This window comes from Oryzias melastigma, linkage group LG21 (assembly GCF_002922805.2).
Source record: "Oryzias melastigma strain HK-1 linkage group LG21, ASM292280v2, whole genome shotgun sequence".
NCBI classification, from domain to species: domain Eukaryota; kingdom Metazoa; phylum Chordata; class Actinopteri; order Beloniformes; family Adrianichthyidae; genus Oryzias; species Oryzias melastigma.
This window is the reverse complement of record NC_050532.1, coordinates 22,609,860-22,631,043: the sequence shown is the minus strand read 5'-3', so window position 1 is coordinate 22,631,043 and position 21,184 is coordinate 22,609,860. Positions and strand designations below refer to the sequence as shown.

Genomic DNA, 21,184 nt, shown 5'->3' with positions numbered 1-21,184 from the left:
TCTAGAGTTCTTCTTACCCAATAGCTTTTTTTTAATTTAATAGTTGCACGTAAAAAATCATGGAAGAGCATAAAAACAGACAAAATTTAAATAAGACAAGTAAACAAATCGATTTTAAAGGGAAAAAAAATCTTTAAAAAGCCTAAATATGGAACAAAACCCTGAGAAACAAGTTTCTGTATTTCTGGGAATGGAAGAATTATTAGTATAAAAATTAATTAACATCTTAAGAAAAACATTAGAGAAAAAAAAAACATATCAGTCTGAAAAATGAAATAAATTAGTAAAATATACATAGATTATATAAATGGTTTAGCTATAGTCATACACTTTCTAACACTTTGATTATCGAAACATGTTTTTCTCTTTTGAATTTAACTTTATACTAAAGTTTTTGATGCTTTTTTCCCTTAATTCTTTTAAGAAGGTAAATTGGTTAATTAAATACATTTTCTTCTTCTTTTCCCTTTTTAAGGTTATTCTTATTTATTAAACTTTTTACTTTCTTTTTTTATGTTATTATGTAACATAATAATATAAAATTCATTTTTTTGTTCTGTAACATTTATTATGTTCTTTTCTTCTTCTGAACAAATGAAATGTAGTTTTGACTTAAATAAATACTTGTTTATCAACCGTAAAAATTATTAACTCAAAGGTATAAAGTAAAAAAGTGAAATACTACAAAACCTTTGAACATGAAATCAACGTTATCAAAGGTTTGATCTACATATCAGAATTATATTTATAAAATTTAACCCTTTATTATCAAATAAATCAATAATAGCTGAATGTATAATAATGCAAATAATGCAACTGAGTTAAATCCTCTTGTATGTGACCTTTAGTAGTAATTAGTTTTCATAACATGGTTGTGGTTACCGCAAAATTTCCATCCTTTAATTGGTATGTGTGATAAAGACTTATTTATAAATATATAAAAACATTTTTGAATGTTTTAAAATAATAACCAGGGAATACAAGAAAAATCAAAGTATTGAAGAATGGAGTTTAAGATGCATTACAAAAATCCATAATAATTTACTTGTAAAGTTCCAGACCACATGCTGTAACACAATCAAAATGATCACCACAATAAACTTAAAAAAAAAACAACAAAACTAATGTACAGAAAGGCACAAAAGGGAAGACTGGATGAGTAAAACATAAAAACTACAGCTTTATTTTCCAAACCTCTCAAATTAATGTTCCCCATTGATTTGTTTAATACATCTACTAAAAAATACCAACCACAGTAACTATAAAATATTTTGATCCCCCTCTAAAAGCTGCAGTTTTCTGTATAAAACCAAAGAAAAAAAGATGTCCAGAACGATCGATGACTCTGAAATGAGCTCAGGCATAAAGGAAGCGAATAAACGGACGACGTTCTGAACAAGCAGTGCTTTTCAACAAACTCTTTCAGCGATCTGAGCTTTAAAAACACTTCAGTCATATGAAGAAGAAGGGAGCATCCACTTCCTGTCCTGTCATTTTTATACAGTGTTTCCCTGCGTTTTTTTATTCGCGGTTTTACGTATTCGAAGGATTTCAAGTCACGTGACTCTTTCTGTCCGTCAGAAAAACTCCAACTCAAGACGCTTGTATGAACTTTTTGCGTCCAATGGAGGTGCTGAGGTGCAGCAGACCCCCCTCCAGGAGCGCCTCCTCCTCTCTCAATGTCCCAGCATGGAGAAATGGCATCAGCGGACTCGGAAGCGTCCGGAAAAAAATCTTGATTTTCTGAAGAGGACAAGTTTTATCTGCATCAGGTATTTATTATGTGATGAAGGAGGAAGTACAAGCTACTACTCTTAACCACAGAGAGACAGTCCTCATCTGCACCATGAAGTACGCTGTCGCCGCTATACACTCTTATGTTCTGAATTTAAAAAACTATGTTGAGTAACACTCCAATATTCTTTAATAAATGTGTAGAAAGCATGATTAGAAGTGTTTCTGATGGGTATGGTAACAGACATCTTTCGGCCGTGGAGGTGGGGGGTTCTCCATATTCGCGGATTCCTTCAGTCCCTAACTGCAGCAAATAAGGGGTGAATACTGTATTGATGTTTATTTAACCTCCAAAAACTCACTTACTGTATTTTCTTGACAGCAAGTCGCTCCAGAGTATAAGTCGCGCTTTTAAGAGAAAAGTTTAACATTTATGAGCAAATTCAAAAACCCCAACGTAAAGTTTAATTTGACAACGAACGAGACTCATGGGTCAAATTTGAGTCTGCTGCTTCTTTTGACGTGCGTCAAATTTGATGCTCAACGTTTGTCCAAAAATGTGTCCATAAACTAGATGCTCCCATTGCGATTAGAGAAGCTGTCTAAAGTTTTTAACCTCATTGGTACATGATGGAGGCTTTGACTGTATTTCTCGTTTAAAAATGAGATGCAGAAGATGCGGATGATGCTGAGAGGTTAAGTTTATTTATTTTGAAGAGCTCTACAACAGCATAATCACATCTCCATGTCTGGGTTTTTCAACTTTTTTTGTTTTTCTTATTGTTACTTTCTAGCTTGCAGGAGCAGCATCTGAATGACTGTGTTTTCAGATGCTCTCCTGTCTGTTTGTAACACAGTTTGATGGCTTGTTGTCCCGCATTAGTCCAAGGAGAGAACAAAAAAAACAATAATAATAAGGTCTCAATGCAAATAAGAAGAGCGTTTAGATTCTCAGCCATGTTTGTTTTGGACGGCAGCAGAAAATAGTGATATACGAACCTACAGTGCCCTCTAGAGGTTGTAAGTGGGAAACGACCGCTAAAAGGCCACCTGTCGTTAGTGGAAAATAACGAATATATGAGCCTATTTGTTTATAATAAATTGCAAATAAATCACTCCTGAGTATTATTCAAACCCTTTGCCAATCTATAAAAAACCTATGATTTATGGTCCGGGAAATATGGTAATTTGAAACTTTTAGGATGTAAAGCTTTTTTTATTTTTTTTTTTTTTTACAGGTTTGAGTTTCTTTATTTATAAATTTTAGATTAAAAAATTGTCTACAAACAGAAAACAAAATGAGCTGACTCTATCTGAACGCTCCAGATCCCATCAAAATATTAGCACTTTTTTTAAGATAATCCCGTTTGCTGATAATCTGTTGTTTAAGTGTAACTGATTAAAAGCAGCTGCTACTTATCCCCTTAATTCTCATGAGGCCGTAGATCTAATTGGGACATTTTGGAGTTCGGGCGTCCTTTGTGGTTGAAGAAACAATGACACGGTGTAATGTGTTGAGCATTGTTGCAAGGCTTTTTCTTCTTCTTCTTTTTTTTTTTTTGGTAATGTTGTTATTTTCAAGTTGAAAGTGGATGCACTTTTCTTTTTCAATCTCCACTTACATTCAATTAATGGAGTATTTTTAAATAGGAGTGCTTGGATGTTTTAAATTCCGATGGTTGTTCCGACTGGATTGATGAAAAGCACTGCTTCTTCTTTTTAAATTAAAGGCTGGAGGGCAGAACGGCATGACTTAAACTCACCAAATCTCTACATGTGGAAAGGGCTTCCAATGAGCCCCCCTGACCCCCCTCATTGTTTTAGAGGGCGGCCCCTGCACCAAATGGAGAAAAGTTGAGATGCCCCCTCTGGAAAATGAAGGCAGGAGAGAGTAAAACGGAACTCTAATTAGAGATCATTAGAGAGAAAAAGAAGAAAATTTTTTCATCAGCTGAAATGGAGCTTAGATGTCTCGAGACAATGTGACAGACACACACATCTGTATTTTTCTTCACACAGTCGATTCATTTCAGCTCTGAATGCAGAGATAAACCTTTAACCTGAAGGATTGGAAAGTGGGAACACGGCGTTCCTTCTCATCCCTAAAGCTGCCGTCTTCTAAAGGGTGAGTCCCTCGCTCCTCTGAAAGAGGTACACTCTGCTCTTCCTTTTGCATCATGTCCGCTCACGCTGACAATTACTCAATAATCCAGGCTGTGATTAATCTCAAGTCGTTTTCTTGTGATGAAACTTCCTTTAATCCCAGGACAGAGCGTCCTGCACCAGAAAAGACAGTCATAGCCTGCACAACTTTATAAAGAGAAAACTAAACTTTCATTTAACAAAAGATTGAATTAGTATTAAGGTTTAATTATGCAGAACACATTTTAAGGTCAAAAATGCAAATCTGGAATGTTGGATAGTTTTGTTTTCTTCCCAAAAGATTATGATAAAAAATAATAATTCAAGCTTTAGTCTAAAACTGTACAATGACAGCAAGTCATCTTAGAAAGTGGCCCAACTTTATTTATCTGAACAACAAAATAAAGAAACTTGCTATGATTTAATTTAAAAGGTACAATATGTCAACACTTCACTGGAAATTTAGCTTGACTCTTCAACCATTAATGTGATTAAAGAGCCACTCCCATCATCTTTTGATCTATTATAAAATTGTTCCCAGTGGTGTTTTGATTATGAGTGTTTTGTTGTTAGCCAAAATCACCAAATCTCTGGTTTGTGGGCGGGACTGTTGGACCAGCTCCTTGTTGCAAACACAAATTCTTCCACTATCCCTATGACCTCTCCCTACCCGTCCACTCGTAGGGACATTTAGAGGGGTAGGGGTGTCCGAAATAATTTATTTAAAGAGGTAACCGTCTACCGCGAGGTTGATCCACGAAAGGCATTTCTTTACAGAAGTTTACATTTAAATGTAAGTAATGATTTTTTTGCTTTTGCAGGACTTTTTAAGTTATAAAACTGATGTTTTTATGCCTTGTCTGAGTGTTGGAAGCTACGGGCTAACGTAGCTGACTGGCGAATATTGACGACATCATTAGGTGGGAGTGTCTTGAAAATAATTTGGTCCAATCCAAATTCTTCCCTTCTCCTTCATTTAACCGCAAAACAGAGTTGTAAAAAAATAGTGTCTCATAACTTGGACGTCACTTTTGTCGATGATGTAATCGCCAGTCCACTAGCTTAAGCGGGTAGCTTCCAGCACTCAAATATACATAATAACAGCAGTTTTAGAACTTTAAAGAGGTCATGCTACAACAAAAAGTCATTACTTACATTCCCGATCCAGCTACCGACCCAGCTACCGACCCAGCTACCAGCCCAGCTACCGACTCAGCTACCAACCCGTATACCTACCCTGGGCAGCGGAGTTCGCTATGCTACAACAAAAATTCATTACTTACATTAAATGTAAACTTCTGTGGTTCAGAGTTAACTCACCTGAAGAAAAGCGCTTCGCAGTGCGACGCGGTTTAGCCTCGTGACGGAGGACTTTGTATCCCTCCGCTTGGAGGGTTGGATTTAAAAAGAAAAAATTACCCGGACACACTTATACTAAAAATGCCCCTTCAAATGTTGGGGTAGAGAGAAGCCGTAGGGGAAGAATTTGGATTCAGCTTAAGAACAGGAAGCTTGTGGCCCACCCAGTTCGCTCTTTTACTAGCATCTTATTTAAGATTTTAAATATTTTTTTTTTTTCATGTTTTAGAAAGATTTGAAAAAAGGAATACTTAGAAATGCAATTTTAAGCTTACCTTGTTTAGTATTTGCCCTCATCATAAGAAAAATGCCACAAGAACACGTTCAAAATACCAAAAACATCATTACGTCATTACATCACTTACGAATCATCAGATTTACTGATTGCATTAATAGTCGAAGAGTTACGGTATGTCAGAGAGCGTGTTTCATTTAGGAATCTCCGGATATGTAAGCTAAATTTCAGAGTTTTATCTTTTATACTGGGATAAAACTCTATTCAGAACACATACATTAGACTCAGGTACTATTAATCATAATACCATCAGTAAACCAGAACAACTAAACGCTGAAACAAAAATGATATTATCCAGGAATCACTCGGACTATGACGATTCAGACTCTGCGGCCTGAAATTTCTTAAATTGCATATTCTGGGTTAATAAATTGCCTCTTCATGGAGATTGGATGGATATAAAATTTTCTCAAAGGTTAACGTAAATGATTTATTTATTACTACATCTATTACTGACAGATTATTCAAAGTCTTAACAAAGATAAAAGCTGGTACAGATCAAAGGTGGACTTTTGTTTAAAGCTTTCATACATAGTTATTTAAACTTAATCCAATATGTTTTCAATTGTATGTGTGTGTGTTGTTGGTTTGGGTGCAAGCGTGGCGGACAATAAATTAAATCCTGTAACGATATACCTGTCCGGAGAGTCCCAGAGAGCTCAAATGTCACGGGTGATACATGCTGTTCCAACCAAGCCACTTTCCTCACACACTTTGTCAACACAATGCGGCCCTTCCACACTGGAACTGTGCAGTAAATGTTGGTGATAAAGCGGGTACATCCATGTGTCCATGGAGCAGAGGCACTGCCAACATACGTCATCCGACTTTTCCACAATGAGCTGAAAAACGGTCTGAGTTTGTGTGGTCACCTGAGTGTGGTGGCTGTCCATGTGTCGGTGCAGAGAAGAGCTGGAGTTTGACTTGCTGTGACTCTCATCCTCCAGTGATCCTGGATACACAAAAGCACAAATACTTTAGAACCCATGAGAAAGTATTTTCTACTTAATCTGAATTAAAAACTGTACACCTTTTAACTGCTACAGTAAAAAAGATAAAGATTTTCCAATTAAGCAATCTAGGCCAGATACGGGATTCAACACAAAGTTTTTTCCCCCCCAAAAAAAAGAAAATTTTTTTGTGCACTCGATTTTAGAATGTAGATTCGGACAGCACTTCAAAATGGCGAACACAATATTTGATATTAAACCCTGAACCGGATATTGATAATTCATGTAGAGAAAATGGTATGGTCGAGTCGGGGTGGGATTATATAAGTTCGCTTCCTTCCACTTCCTTTCAAGTGATCTACGTGATTCATTAAGTGATGTTATTTCATGTATTATGACCTGATTGCTTGAAATAAACCATTTCATTCATTCATTTCGGCATCTACTGATGATTTTTAGCAACATGCTAGCTTTTTTTGGCTAATATGACAGCTACTAAGGATTTTGGGGAGTTCTGGAGTTAAGCTAACATTTTGGCAAAATTCTTACTTTTTTGCCTAATTTGGCATCAACTGAGAATTTGGGCTAATTCTAAGTTCATTCCTTCTACGCATTTTTACATTTTTTTGCATTTTTTTTTTTTACTTTTCAGGAAATTCTTCAAATTCACTTCACTTTCTGCAACTTCAAGTCCTTCAGCAACTTTAGCATTATGCAAATAGCTTTATCATTTTCAGCAATTACAGTAAATGTCTTCAACATCTTTAGCAAAAAGCATACACACTAGCATTATCGCAGGTAATGCAATTTTTCTAGTTACCGTTTGAGATCTGATTGCCATTTTCGATGGTGACGGGGCTTGGGGAGTGGAGAGAGTGGTTGTTGGCATTCTTGTCCTGCAGCAAAGATGGGGAGGTGGGTGCAGAGCCACAGTCTTCCCTTCCTGGCAGATTGATATTAGAGTTGAAACCTGGAGGCGGTATGAGCAGAGAAAAACACACTATGGGGGATGCCAAATACAGCATGTGCAGAAGGGCCAATTTCAATAACTCAAAGAAACAGGGAGCGTTCTTGCAAAAATGCTTTCCTTTCATTTATGTTCCTTTTCAATATATGTCTACCACTTCACACATGCACCTCAGTGTCAGATGAGTCGGATAGACTTCATATGGCTGTTTCCCTACAGAGCTCACATGCTGTCACAAACTGCCTGAGTAGGTGACTGTGCTTACTTATGCCTGTGGCATTGTAAATGGGAATTCATCAGCTGCTGTCCCACACTGGGAATGCGTGCCTCCTGTTCCCCCACATGGTCACAAGATGCCTAAAAAAGCTCAGCTAATTCTACTACACTGTAGGTCCCACGGGATAGGTTTGTGTACCGGAGGCGTATACGGCCTGGCATTGAAACAGAGTCTAGTTTAGACTTTGCAACAGGGGACGTGAACCACCGTTTGAATTATTTTTTGCACGCAGCTCTTGACGCATGATATATCTTATGACAATGATTTGCAGAAGCTTGCCACAGCCACTCGCCCTCTTTCCCTGGCATTCCTGTGGTTAGCTCATTCCCCAACAGTGAGCAAAGGTTGGCGGGCAGAGGGGGAGAGACGGTCAGCTGCTCCGAACAGAGATGTCTGGCATAGCAACTGTAACCCTAAGCCACTCCCCCGGCATCAGGTATCACATTCATTCATTTTGACTGTCGAGAGGCAACGGAAGTGGTTAGTCCTGTTAAGCCCATTGGCATCCCTCTAAGCTCAGATCTAAAGGGACCGCCTTGGTTTCCCGGCTCAAAATACCCTGGTGCCTGGTCCTCCTGTCACACACACTGTTTCCATGATGCCAGCGCTTTTCCTGCGCAGGTTCAGGTGCTGACCAAGAGTCAAGTGCAAGATGTTTCGTGAGGCAAATGCGTAAGCACACGCACTTGCTTGCATACCGTCTCTTATAAGGCTCTTGGACTCAAGCGTCCTGAGCTTACAGTTATAGATTCATGACTCAATACTCTAACTGTGACACAAATCACTCTGGAAGGATGTCAAATTGTTGACTCCAGCAAACACTTTGGTTGGATCAAAATGAGTCTCATAGAAAGTTGTCCTGTTCACTACAGCTGAGAAGTCATACTCCCTTCAATAGAACATGAGTGAACTGTTGAATATTTGATGTCTAATCCTTATTGTTCCTCTCCTCGTGTATTATTAACTAAGCCTCGAGTAATTCACATTGACTAAATAAAGACCAAGCTAAAGTAGTGGGGTTCCACTTTCTATTTTTCGGGGATATACCTGACTTTCGCCGCACTGTTACGATAATATTTACTCAAATAACACCCATCCTACTGATGGTCTGTCTCCTCCCCTTAGCGCAAAGGTCAACATTTACATGTGCCACATGTACTCTGAACTGCACGGAGTTCACTGAACTGCGGCTTACAATAAACAAACATGAACTTACTGACTTTAGGGGAGAATAGGTGGACATGTTGACCAACCTGCTGCACAGTAGCTGTGGAGGCCAAAGATCTCCACTTTGAAGACTGAAGCAGATTAGGTCAACAAAAGATTCTGCCTACTGCTACAACTCCAATGTCATGAGCACAATCGTGAATCTCATTCACATGCATGTATGTCAGAGTCTTGTTACTCTTGAAACTGTCTTCCATTTACTACCAAAAAAACAGATGGATCATAAACCCCACAGCTGTCTGGAGCAACATTCATATTCTTTTTTTGCACAAGTATTTGCACACATATACACTTGTGTGCAGCTGGACTATATGAAAATACAAGGAATACAAAACAAACCAGGGCTGGGTTGGTAAAATCAATTAATCAATCTAAGTTTAATAGATCAATAATCGATTCATAAAAATAGAGATCGATTTAACACATAAAGCTAAAGTCTGCTAGCTTGATGCTAACGTTTAATGGAATTTCCCATAGGACGGCTAATGCTAACGCTCAGTCGACGTAAGCATACATTGCGGACTAATTTAGCAGTTTTACACATTACAGGCATGAATTATCTTAACTATTTTAAGGACATATTTTTTACCATTTGTGGTCTAAAGCACAGTTTTTTGCAGTTTCTTTGCTTATTCTTCTTGAAAAAGGGTACTGCTATAACACAATCGCCACCTGGTGGCCAAACTGGAACGCCATCCAGGAGAAGTAGAACTTCTCCTTTTGAGAAGTATGCAATTAACATTTTAATTATTTCACTAATACATTTTTACATTATGTGGACTGTATTAGATTAATATAAATGTATTTGAAACATATAGTAAGTAGATTATTAAAGTATTTCTAAACAAACGTCTAAACTTGTAAACTGTATAAACTCAAAACTGAATTGAATCGAATTGAATTGAGAAGATTAATAGAATAGAAAAAAATAAAAATCGAATAGTTTCTGGAAATTATTGTCAATACCCAGCCCTACAAAACACCCAAACAAAATGTTATCTATCCAAATTGTTGGATGCTTCACAACCATGAGTGACGGTTCTGCTATAAGAGTTTTACCAAACAGACCTCCGTCTCTGGATTTGCGTCCAGATGTGGATTTTCTCAGTAGGCTGCGTCCAGAGCTGAAGAGAGTGTTGAGTTCATCCAGGGGGCTGGTTAGGGGTCTCCCATTGGCGGGGTTAAACAGAAGGGGAGAGGAGGAGCAGGAGTGGGCTCTTCTCGGCTCAGGTCGAGACACCTTCACGGGAGAATAGGGGGGTGGCTTCCCCAGGGGCTCCACGCATGGCCTTTGTGAGGAGGCTTTGGGGGAATCCGAGCAGCTGGGGATCGATGCCGCTCGATTCTGTGCAAGGAAGCTGGCTTCAGGTGGGAAGGGGAAGTGGGAGGGAGGTCTGTACGGAGGGGGTGGGGCGCTCGGAGGAGGAGGTTGTGGTGGAGGAGTGAGTGGAGGTGTAGACTTCTTTTCTGGCATTAGGACAGTGAGGCTTGGAGACGAGTCGGCTCTCTGCCGGATGAACTGCGGGGACAGGGGGCTGTCTGGGCCAGTGGCATAGTTCAGGCTCGTCTCAAACACTGGCAGCTTTTTGACCTCCAACGGGGTGAGCGGGGACTCATCTGAGGCCGGAGAACAAGTGACCGGAGAGGGTGGAAACACCAGGAGAGGTGGGCGGTGAGGAAGCAAGTTGGGGAAAGGGGCAGGAATTTCACAGTTGCCCTCTTTGCCAGGTTGACTTTTGGAAGCTCCACCATTAGATGTGCTCTGAGCCACGTCCCCTAAAGAAGTCCCACCAACTACAGTTCGTTTGGTCTCTGCTCTGTGAGGAGATGTTCCCAGCCCCACCAAACCCAAAGTTAAAGCCTCAAGTCTGGCTGCTTTGGTAAGGGCAGCTGTTCCACTTTCTTCTGCAGGAAGATACTTCATCTCTTCATACACGGCCTCCGAGTCTGCCAGCTCTGGGCTGTCAGGGGGCTCCTGAAGACTACGAGATCCCATCATTTCTATATAAATGTCCTCCTCATCATGGTTCTTGTATAGGCTTAAACCCACTCCTTGAGGAGCATCCAGAGAGGCGGCTCTCTGCATCAAGCCTCCAAATCCTCCGCCACGGGAAAGCAGGGCCAGCTTTACATCAGCGGGGCGCAGCTGGTGGAGTTGGGATGCGACGGCGTTAATCTCCTCGTATGAGCCTGACAGTTTTGTGTTAGGGCTGCGCTTGGGTTTAGGTGGCGGTACTTTCCGCATTGTTGTGTAGTCATCACTATGAGGACGGGGCTTCGAAGCTGAGGACATCACAAGGAAATAGTTATTCAATAGATCTGCTTATGGACAAAAATTAGTGTACAATGTACATGCTAAATACAAGAGGATGCGCCGCACCTGCTGGGTCAGTGGGAGATAGCTGGGATTTAGGAGGACTTCCAGATGGTGAGGCATACCCCTCAGGGGTAGAGCTCTCCTTGGCGGCCAATGTCAACCCAGCACTGACTGCTTCATAAGACGCGCTCAGACGTGTGTTGGGGTCCCTCTTTGGTTTGGGAGGAGGCTGCTTTCGAGGAGAGGAGAGATTAATGTTGGCTGCTCCATCGTCGCTGCTTTGGGCCACTTGCTGCAAGGCAGGTTTGATGGGTGGGCTGGCGGAGAAATGGACCATGTTGTCCAGGGCGAGGGGGGTGGGCACAGAGCTCGAGCGGAAGTGGCGAATAAGTCGACCTCCTGTGTTGGTGTGGCCCTCGTGGATTTTTCCACTCTTCTCAACCATTCTATAATGGAAAACAAATGTCACTTTTTTACAAAAGCAGAGGATAATGATTAAACATATGCACGTTTTAACTATAATACTGAAACTACCAAAGAGATCATGCTTTAAATATAATCTCCTCAATGTAATTGGATAACATCCAGTTTGATATTTGCTTGCATAATCTGGGTTAGCCATCTGTTACTCCAGTGATTGCAGGGAGGGGGTATAATCGAGCATGTGGGAAAATGATCAAGAAGGGCATCTTTAGAAACCACAAGAGACATTAGCTTCCTAAAGGTGTATATATACATGCAAATCCATTTTATTACCCCATAAGATTATGCAAATGTTAAGTCTATAAAGTTTCCTTAACTGTGTTAGCTGAACTTGAACTTTTACAAGGTTTTGATTGAGATTCTCATAGAAAAAACAGGTGTGTGTATCTAAGGATACTTAGGATTAAAGATTTGAACGGGAATATATATCAACAGATTGTCTGGAATTCTCTGAGATCTGTCAAAAATTATGGACAGTTGGAAGCAATCTTGTAAAATCTTTCGTTTGCTATTTAAATTCCCTGGCTATAGTAGTGCAAAGTTCCAACTGCTATGGTATGGTGTTTAAAGGGCCAATACCATGCAAAATTAACTTTTTGAGCTTTGTAATATAATGTTCATTCCCCACTATAAACAACGTCAAAGCGGTAATTTAATCCATTCATGCATTTTTGAGTATTCCTCTAAAAACCTGCACTCTGAGCACCAGCCCCTCCCAACCCTCAAAAGAAGTGGGTTATTGTGAGCTGATGTCACAAAGTGAGAACAGCCCCTTTCAGGAAAAGTCTACGCTCCCAGAACCGCCCTCCTGGTTAACACAAACATTTCTCCGCTCAGCTAATGGTGCTCAGTAGGGGTGTGTTTTGGGACGAGTCCGGCGATACGATAGATATCACGATACACGTCTCACGATACTATACGTATCGCGATATATCCCAAGTCTATAACAGAAAAATTTTATTCTAATTTTTTTTAAGTGCAAATACGCTGAAGGACGCTCATAAATAATTATTTAAACATCATCTTAGCAGCATTTTAAATCGTAAGTATTGAAACATCGCGATATATTATATAACCGAGTTTTCGGTGCCTCAGCGTTTGAGGCGTCTTACAAAAAAAACATGAAAATAACTTATATTTCACAATTTGCTCTTTAGCTTACCAAAGGTAATATATGATAATATACCTGGATATCTTTTACACTGAAAAACTTGAGAAAAGCATGGTATAGGTCCTTGGAAATGAAAATGTAAGTGGTGTGGAAACAAAAAGGTAAATAAAAAAATAAGTTTATATGACAAAATCCTATGTTTTCACTCAAATATTTCTCCTTGATTCTTATATATATAATAATTATAGAACTTCACAGATCCTTTATAACAAATATATATTTACTTTAGTTTCCAATGCAAAATCAGATCATGTTTGCAAAAAAACAGAGAAACTCTCATTATAAATGACTTAAAAAGAGAGTGAAACAAACACAACAGTGAAATTCTTTCTAGTTTTGTATTGAAATGCAGCTAAACTTGCAGGTTAATGAGCGGGCGTACCTCCTGACTGGCTGGTCCTCCTCCTTGCCCACCGGCTCCGGCCTCTCACCGAGTGGTGGGCTGCTGCCAGCCATGCTAACCGTGCTTCTGCCATGGCTGCGCAGACGGTCGCTCTCTCGTGCAATGTCAGATGCATTTTGGATGACAAGCTGGTCGTACGTTTGCAGGCCCATGTCTTCTGCTCCCTGCAGGAAGCGCTGCACACTGCACTCCTCTTTGTGGTGAAGTGACAGCTTGCGCCGAACCCGCTGTCTGGCCAGCCAGCCTCGGATCACTGACACATTGGAAGGGGATGAAAGCAAACGACATCAAAGGTAAGGAGTGAGGGGCAAAGGATACAAGTTGGTGCCAGTTGTTGGTTTGTTAATGTGCACATTACCCTTCTGACAGGTGATGATCTTTTTATGAAACTGGTAGCAGCGGTCATTGAGCTGGTCTGCCTGCCAGTATCTCAGAAACACTTTGCTGGTGCCAATCTACAAATAAGCAACAAACACGGTTTGTGATGACATCCAGTGTCAGTCATTATGATGACACTATTGGCATGTTTCTGTAGCAAGAAGACCTTTTCTCAGAAGGACTGAAGTAGTTCAGGGATGGAGGATTGAGAGGCTATGATAGCCAAATAGATAGGGTTGCCCTGACGTCCTTTAGAACTAACACCCGGTGCAATTTCAGCCATGACTGACAAATCTGCAGTAGAATCATCTGTTTGATTACTCAGAATCTGCATCATCAACACATTCTCAATCCCAACTCCCTCTGTGTCATTTCCTGACGTTTTGGGTGTCCCCAACTCATCGTTTTTTGGCGTGCATTAAATCAGGTGTCCCAAACCTTCAGACTGCAAACTGCTTCTGGTCCACCTGCCGCTTGGTACCAGGCCACAGACTAGGGGTCCCCAACCCTCAGGATGCAGACGGTATCTGTACCCTAACACAAAGCTGGTATCCTAACCCTAACTCGGTACTGGTTCCACCTCCCAAGGGTTGGGGACCTGTGATTTAGCACGCCAAAAACAACAAGTTGGAGACACCCAAAACGTCAAAAAGTGACACGGAGGTGGACCAAACCATACGTCTATCTAAGATGAGTTGGGAGTGAGAATGTGAAGGCATCATTTAAACCAGGGTCCCCAAAATACTCCCCACAGCCAGGATCCGGCCCGCCTCCACATTTTGCCTGGTGATCATTAGGTGATTTTCACGCAAGCTAAAGTATTTACATGATTTTCAATATGATGGATAGTTATGAGTGTCATGAGTCCCTAAGAGGAAGACCAAATCTTCCAGCATCATTTTTTTAAAGTAATTTTTTGTTCTAAAGTTCCATATTTTTTCCAATTATTTTCAAGCATAATTTTTAGGATCTTCCTATGATTTTATTTTCCATTTTGTTGCATATACCACAGTTGAAAGTAAAATAAAAGTACTCTAATTTATTATGTTTTGTCGTATTTTGATCAATTTTTATGACAAATACCTTTTTATTGGGGGTATTATGTTGGGTAAAAATGACCCGGCAAAGGGATGGTGTAACTTTTTATAGTGAAGGTGTTTTAAGGTTAAGAAAAATCTAAATCACAGTTGAAACATTCAAATTAAAGTAAATTTTAAACCAGCTTTAGATATTTTACAGAGAATTAAGTTGAACTCCACTCTCAAAAGTTAATCAAACACCCATTTTAGCCTCTTTAGCCTTGTTCTCTTAATAATAAACTGGTCTTTAGCCTGAAAAAGGTTCGATCTAAATCCCCAAACCAGCAGCGAGTAGGGCGTGTTCGTGGGCAGAACGTGTATTTGCATGTTAGACATGTATGTATTCAAGTGATTGTGGGTAGTGCTGCACAGGTCATGATGCTCAAGGTGAGTCAAACCTTGAAGGTGACATATTTTCCTGCAGCACAAACTGCATGCAGCGTCTATTGTGTTTAAAACGGGGCGGAATGAGGCGTGTCTGCGGGGCATTGTTGGGGAGGGTGCATGCTTGCCTGACCCTCCAGGTCACACAGTCAGACACAACAGCAGTCTAGCAGACAGGACGGGGAGGGGTGGGGGGGTCCGTGCTGAGTGTGTGAGCAGAATTATGATGAGGCTGGACAGCTGGAAGAAGCTGCCAAGATTCCATAGGATCACTCAGACACAGGGTGAGGATTAAGACATTTGAATTAAAAGCACAAACACACCTGCCATCCTTGGAGTTTTGACTGCTGCAGAACACATCGACATCTATCCTCGGCCGACAGCTTCTTTTTATCTCCCAAAGTCAGGACGGCGAGATCTCTGTATCTGAGAACACGCGGAGAGAGCGAAAAGCTGTTACAGGTGCAAAGAAGGAATGTGCTGACTTGAGAAATTCGGATGCAGCGACGTCCTCGGCTGAAAACAATGAGTTCAGAGGTCAGCGGGGTCACATGCTGCAGCAACCAAACAGCATCTGCTACCACTGCTGTTGTGCTAGGGAACAGATACTTGGAATGATCGGTGGTTAGCTGCAGAGTAGCTTCAAAACAACAAAGAAACAAGAAAAAAAAACTTCTCAGACTCTGTCAGGTTTATTAAACAGAATATAAAATTCATTTTGTTTTAAACAAAGTTTTATCTTCTTTTACTTTTGAAGGTTTCACACTAGAACTGAAAAACAGACAAAAGTTTGGTTTGCACACTGCAAAAACAGAATCTTAAGAAAGTAAAAAGACCCTTTTTCCAAGAAAAATAATCTTCTTAAAAGGTTTTCAAATGGCAAAAATACTCATACTTTCAGAAAACATGTAATAGTGTCTAGTAGAAGTACTTTTTAAAATAAGACCATATCTTCTATACCATTGGCGTATATTTTTTGTCCATATTTAAAGAAATCTGCCAATGGGGTAAGAGTTGTTGACCTATTTGTAAGGAGACTGTTTTAGCATGGCTGTTGTAACCATTTGGAGACCTGAGCCTGAGCAATACGCTGACGGTGTGCAATGTTTACCTGTGTGGTTGGTTTGGACAGCACAAGGTTTTCTTTTTTTTCAGTTTTGTTTATTTTGAGACCCACAAAAGTAAGTGTCAGATAAGAAAAAGGTTGTTTTATTGATGGGATAATTTCAGGAAATTCAAGCCCAGAATGTTTTTCAATCAAAGCAGCCCACACTAGACCAGTGGTCCCCAACTGATCGGTAACATTACCCATTTTTTACTTTTGAGTCTCATCAATCTTTTATTTTGAAAAATATCGTCAAAAAATAAAGTTAGAGTATTGGTTTGAGGCCCAGAGGTTGGAGAGCCTTGATTTAATTAGAACAGCCAGCACGTCAAATAAAACAACAAGTTGGGGGCACCCAAAATGTCGATTTTTGAGGGTCTGCGTCAAAATGTGACGAGTTCTGGATGAGTTGGACTATCCCTCCGCCAGTAGGGTGTTCCGCGTTGCGCCATGTCGCCAAAGAGAAGCATATTTCTTCGTCGTTTACATTTTGATTTAAAAATTAACTTTTCATTGTAGCACGACTTTTTTAAGTTATAAAACCAATTTTGTCATGTATTTTCCAAGCGGTGGTAGCTACATGATAACGTAGCTGATCGGCGACTTTTGATGATGTCATCGAGGGTTAGTAATGTCAGAATTTGAAGACCCTTTTTTTTCATAGCTCTCCGTTTGGAGGGCTAAATGTAAGGAGGGAATATTCACATTAGGCCAATATTTCCTGACGAGGGAGGGACCATTCAATCCAGTTTTCATATACTGTCAAGGGTTTCGAACCAAGAGACGTTGTAGGAACCACTCTTTTACAGGATTGAAGAGCCAAACAAAGCAACGTTTGGAGACCGTGTGGTTGCACTCTTCTTCTGTTAAGTTTGGGGACTTTTCAAGTCTGACTGCATTCACACTGCTGCTGAACGAACCAAGGTTCACTTGCAAGGAACTGAAACTTGTTTTCAAGCAGAAAAAAGCACAACGCACCCAAGTATCTTTATTGTTCTACTTTTAAATTGCTTATAATTTAATTTTATTTACATCCATATTATGTTAAGTCCCGCCCCCAGTCGGTTAATAACAGTTTCCATTGTTCTTTGTAGGATTATCATTTTTTTCAGTCTCCTGTGTTTTGGTCCTTTAACTACCATCTGGCAAAACATAAATGTCATTGAGCAAAAATGGAGACAAAGTAAAAATGATTAATGCACACGAAACACATAATTATTAACACTATAAATTTATTACTGTATTACAAAGGAATGATTAAAACCAAGATTCTGCAGTTGGAAGATGCAGAGTGCATAAAAAAAGACTTCACCTAGAGGACACTGGGGCTCACCATCATTGAAATATGTGTCAGTAATTGTATCCATTACAGCTTATTTCCCTGTAAGCCATGACGACAAGCCTCATGAAACATTCCAGCAGCTTGTAGCTCTAACAGTTTAATGAAAATCTGCTGTCATCGACGTTTATTATTCACATTTACATTAGTGATGTTTAGTGTATTCTAAAAAGATTGGGTTCATTTCCTGTTGAGTTTATAAGCAAGAAATTCAGTCTACTGAGTTATTCTAAATAATACACAGTTTTAGTGATTTCTTTTTGGAGCCTGGCAACAATCCAAAATTTCAGAATAAAATGCATTTTGCACGCTGCCAGTGAATGTCGCTCTGATGTCATGCATGCGATGAGGCAAACAAAACAGGCAGATGGCTGGAAACATAAACCACTTGTGCTGTCAGCAGCGAGTAAGTGAGTTTACGTGAACATAGGATGTGTTTGATTTGCAGAAGTGGGGTCTGTCTGACCTCGCTCTCACCCTCCCTGTATGGCAGCACCAGCGCGGCCGACAGCTCGCGGTCTCCCTCTGCGCCCATAAAGCACAAAGGAACTCTGTAAACCCTGTGACCTTTCCTATGAGGATATGAAAACTGTCGATGGTCCCTGCTTTTACAGGACCCCGGGGATTTAGTTTGGAGTCGAGGAAGTGAAGCAGCGCCGCTGATCCGAGTTTAAATGGAGAGCGGCGCTCTGCTAACACGGTTTCTGTGACCAGAGGGTCATGGGCCGCTACGATTAAACAAACGCGATAACTGCACTCCTGTTTAAAGCTGAACTCTGATCAGCTCATTATCACCGTTAAATCATGAAGCCAGAGCGAGCTACGAATATCCTCCTGTGAGTTCGTTAATGACCCCGAAATGTCAATCAATGGAGAATAATATATAACACATTATGTGGTGACTTGCTCCACATTTATGTAGTGATTTTATCCTCCTATTTATATACTGAGGGATTCGCTGTTTTGACTTTACACACCAGCGGAGAATAAACTTGGTCACAAAACACATTTTGTTTCATAAAAGACAAATAAAAGCAACGGTAAAATAGATTTCCTCATAAATCACTCTGGTTACCGGGACACTAATGTAATTCGCTGCAGGTGGCTGCTATGACTTAGAGTAGAGGGCCGCCTGCATCCATGTTTGCCGTGTTTGGGTTTTCAGGACATACAGCAACATCAAAGTTAATGGCTGATTTGTTGGTCGATGAGTGACGGAATAACGGACAGAAAAATGGAGGATTCAGGCATGATCTGCTCAGAAATGAAGATTTAAAGGAAAAATAATGAAAGCAGGAAGAATTCTGAAGCCTGAACTGTTTTTCCTTGAACACCTTTATTTTTCAGTTGAGACTGTGGATGTCCTTGTGATAACTGAGTTATGCTGAAACTGTGAGGATTGTGCTCCTGGATTTGATCGTGTTCTGCTTTGAGTTGTCCTCCAGGTTCGGGTTAATTTAATTTCTGTTAAAAACTTTCAGTCTATTCACTACGACAATTTTTTTAAAATAAAAAAAATAATTCCCAGTAGTGTTTTAATTATGATTATGACGTTCTTAACCAAAATCAGACAATCTAAATGTCTTAAAAAGTCATTTTTCATGTTGATCTGAAGCCTCTGTTTCTCCTCTGAGGGGGCGTGGCTTTTGGAGCTCCACCCGAGACCCCACCCCCTTGTCTTACTATGATAACTCTGTGTCTTGCTAGCGTAAATCTTCTGTATCAAGTACTGATAAGGCTGAATCTTTCTGGGTGAGCAGACAAGTTGTAACACAAGTAAATACTGAGGAAGCGTCGGCAGTTTGATTTTCGGTACATTTTATCAGCAACATTTTTCCTTATCGGAATTGTCAGCATGACGTCATAACGTCAAATAGTGGCCGATAATTATGGGTAACCGATATTATCGAGCAACCCTATTGACAATGGTCTCCAGTAGGACTGTACCTCACAATATTGACGATACCGCGATAATTGGTAAAATTAAGTTTTAATAACTCACAATATATAGAAAAATACACATTTTTTAGGAAAATGTATCCCCATTTCTTTCTTAGCTTGAACACAATCTTAATAAATAACTTGTCTTATCTTTGTGCAACAAATAATAGACTGTAATCTTTAATACTGTCTTTAAAAACCATTGACACCAATTGAATTTGAATTATCTTTAAAATTCAGTGCTAACAATAGTAAACATGCAACTACTTAGTGCAAAATTTTGGTCAAGAGTAGAACAAAAATGGAATAATTCAAGTAGCTGCCGGACACATCGGTGCCCGCGACATACAGTCTTGCAACACAAAGAATTGCACATAGAATCCGTTCAATTTCAATCTTCATCTGTTTAGTCTTCTATTTCTGCTTTGGCGTTTGTCTCAATCCCACAGAAACAGCTGTAGTGATAATAAAATGCAGTCATTTTTATTTGTTCTTCTTTTGTCTTCCTATTAGGTTCTGCTGTCTGCAGAGCATTTCAAGTTTTTTTCCACACTAAAACTAAAATCAGACGCACAAAAAAGGGAAGGAAATAAACTGTGCTCCATGGGATCTACCTGTTTGCCAGAAAGGGAGGACCACAGAGTTGTAAAAGTCTTAAAAAAGTAACTGATAAGCAGAATCTAGTTCAAACTTTAAGTGTGGACACAGCGACCTTCCATGCAGCTGAGGCTTGCATGTCAGACTGACTTGGGAAATTCGATAGTGGCATTCATGGTTTCTCATAACAGCCAAGAAGACATTCAAAGTCAACCTGCACCTCCAATGAAAGGGTTTCTGTGACTTTTCGACATGTCTGTGTGTGAATGTGCAAGAGCGACCACGTGCTGTCAAACTTTCAGATTACTTTGACCCGCTGGACCTGCCATACCAAACAGGCCAGAGACCGCCGTGACCTGCCGGGCGCGTAATGCATCTGAGAGACGTGACGGACAAAAAGGAAAAAAACTGGAGCAATCCATCATGTTTAAAAGCGTTCCTTTTAAGAACATGCTGTTAGAGAGTGAATGGGAACACACATCCAGCAGCACACAGCCCTAAGAGGATACGTTTCAGCAGTCGCTCCACTCTTTGTTACACAAGCGTGACACTGACCTGCTGAGGAAGGCTGGAAAGGACAGGCGGACGGGGTATCCATAACGGATCATGCGCACCATGTCCAGCACACCGATGTACTGCAGCTGGGTCGACACGTGGAAGCTGTCAAAGTTGTCTGACTGGCCGCTGGAATTGGGGCGCACGCACTCCACAAAATGAGGAGTGCAAGACTGTAGTTTACTCATCACTTCTGAGAGGGAGTTCTGAAAGAGAAACAATTGAAGATCATTCGAAAACTTTAAATAACACGATTTCTGGTTGATCATAGATAGTGTTTGGTCACTAGATCCCTAGAGAGTTTTCACTGCAGACATACGCAAAAGCTGCCTTTAGATGTTTTGGATTATTTTAGTGTTTTACACATAATATTTGAAAACCCCAATTATAACCCTGGAGAACCAAAGAACAATTTTCTTTAGGGTTTTTAAAGTTAATTTGACCATTTTGTTTGTTCATTTTGAGTAGCAGCAATTTAAGG

The 21,184-nt window shown here is 40.1% G+C and overlaps 1 protein-coding gene across 8 annotated transcripts in view; it reads right to left on the bottom strand.

Moving 5' to 3' along the window:
- Positions 1 to 21,184, bottom strand: part of myo16 (myosin XVI) — a 133,625-nt gene that overhangs the window by 9,120 nt on the left and 103,321 nt on the right. For 3 of the 8 annotated variants that reach the window (XM_024287205.2, XM_024287204.2, XM_036209560.1), the window contains exons 27-34: positions 20,704 to 20,909; positions 15,490 to 15,592; positions 13,684 to 13,780; positions 13,305 to 13,578; positions 11,332 to 11,714; positions 10,020 to 11,234; positions 7,301 to 7,450; positions 564 to 6,482 (exon numbers count right to left, since the gene is read on the bottom strand). In XM_024287205.2, coding sequence (XP_024142973.2) covers positions 6,190 to 6,482; positions 7,301 to 7,450; positions 10,020 to 11,234; positions 11,332 to 11,714; positions 13,305 to 13,578; positions 13,684 to 13,780; positions 15,490 to 15,592; positions 20,704 to 20,909 — 2,721 coding nt within the window. In that variant the 3' untranslated portion in view covers positions 564 to 6,189. Of the gene's footprint in view, positions 1 to 563; positions 6,483 to 7,300; positions 7,451 to 10,019; positions 11,235 to 11,331; positions 11,715 to 13,304; positions 13,579 to 13,683; positions 13,781 to 15,489; positions 15,593 to 20,703; positions 20,910 to 21,184 lie in introns of those variants that run through there. The other 5 variants (XR_002920804.2, XR_002920803.2, XM_024287202.2 and 2 more) reach the window with 3 other exon arrangements.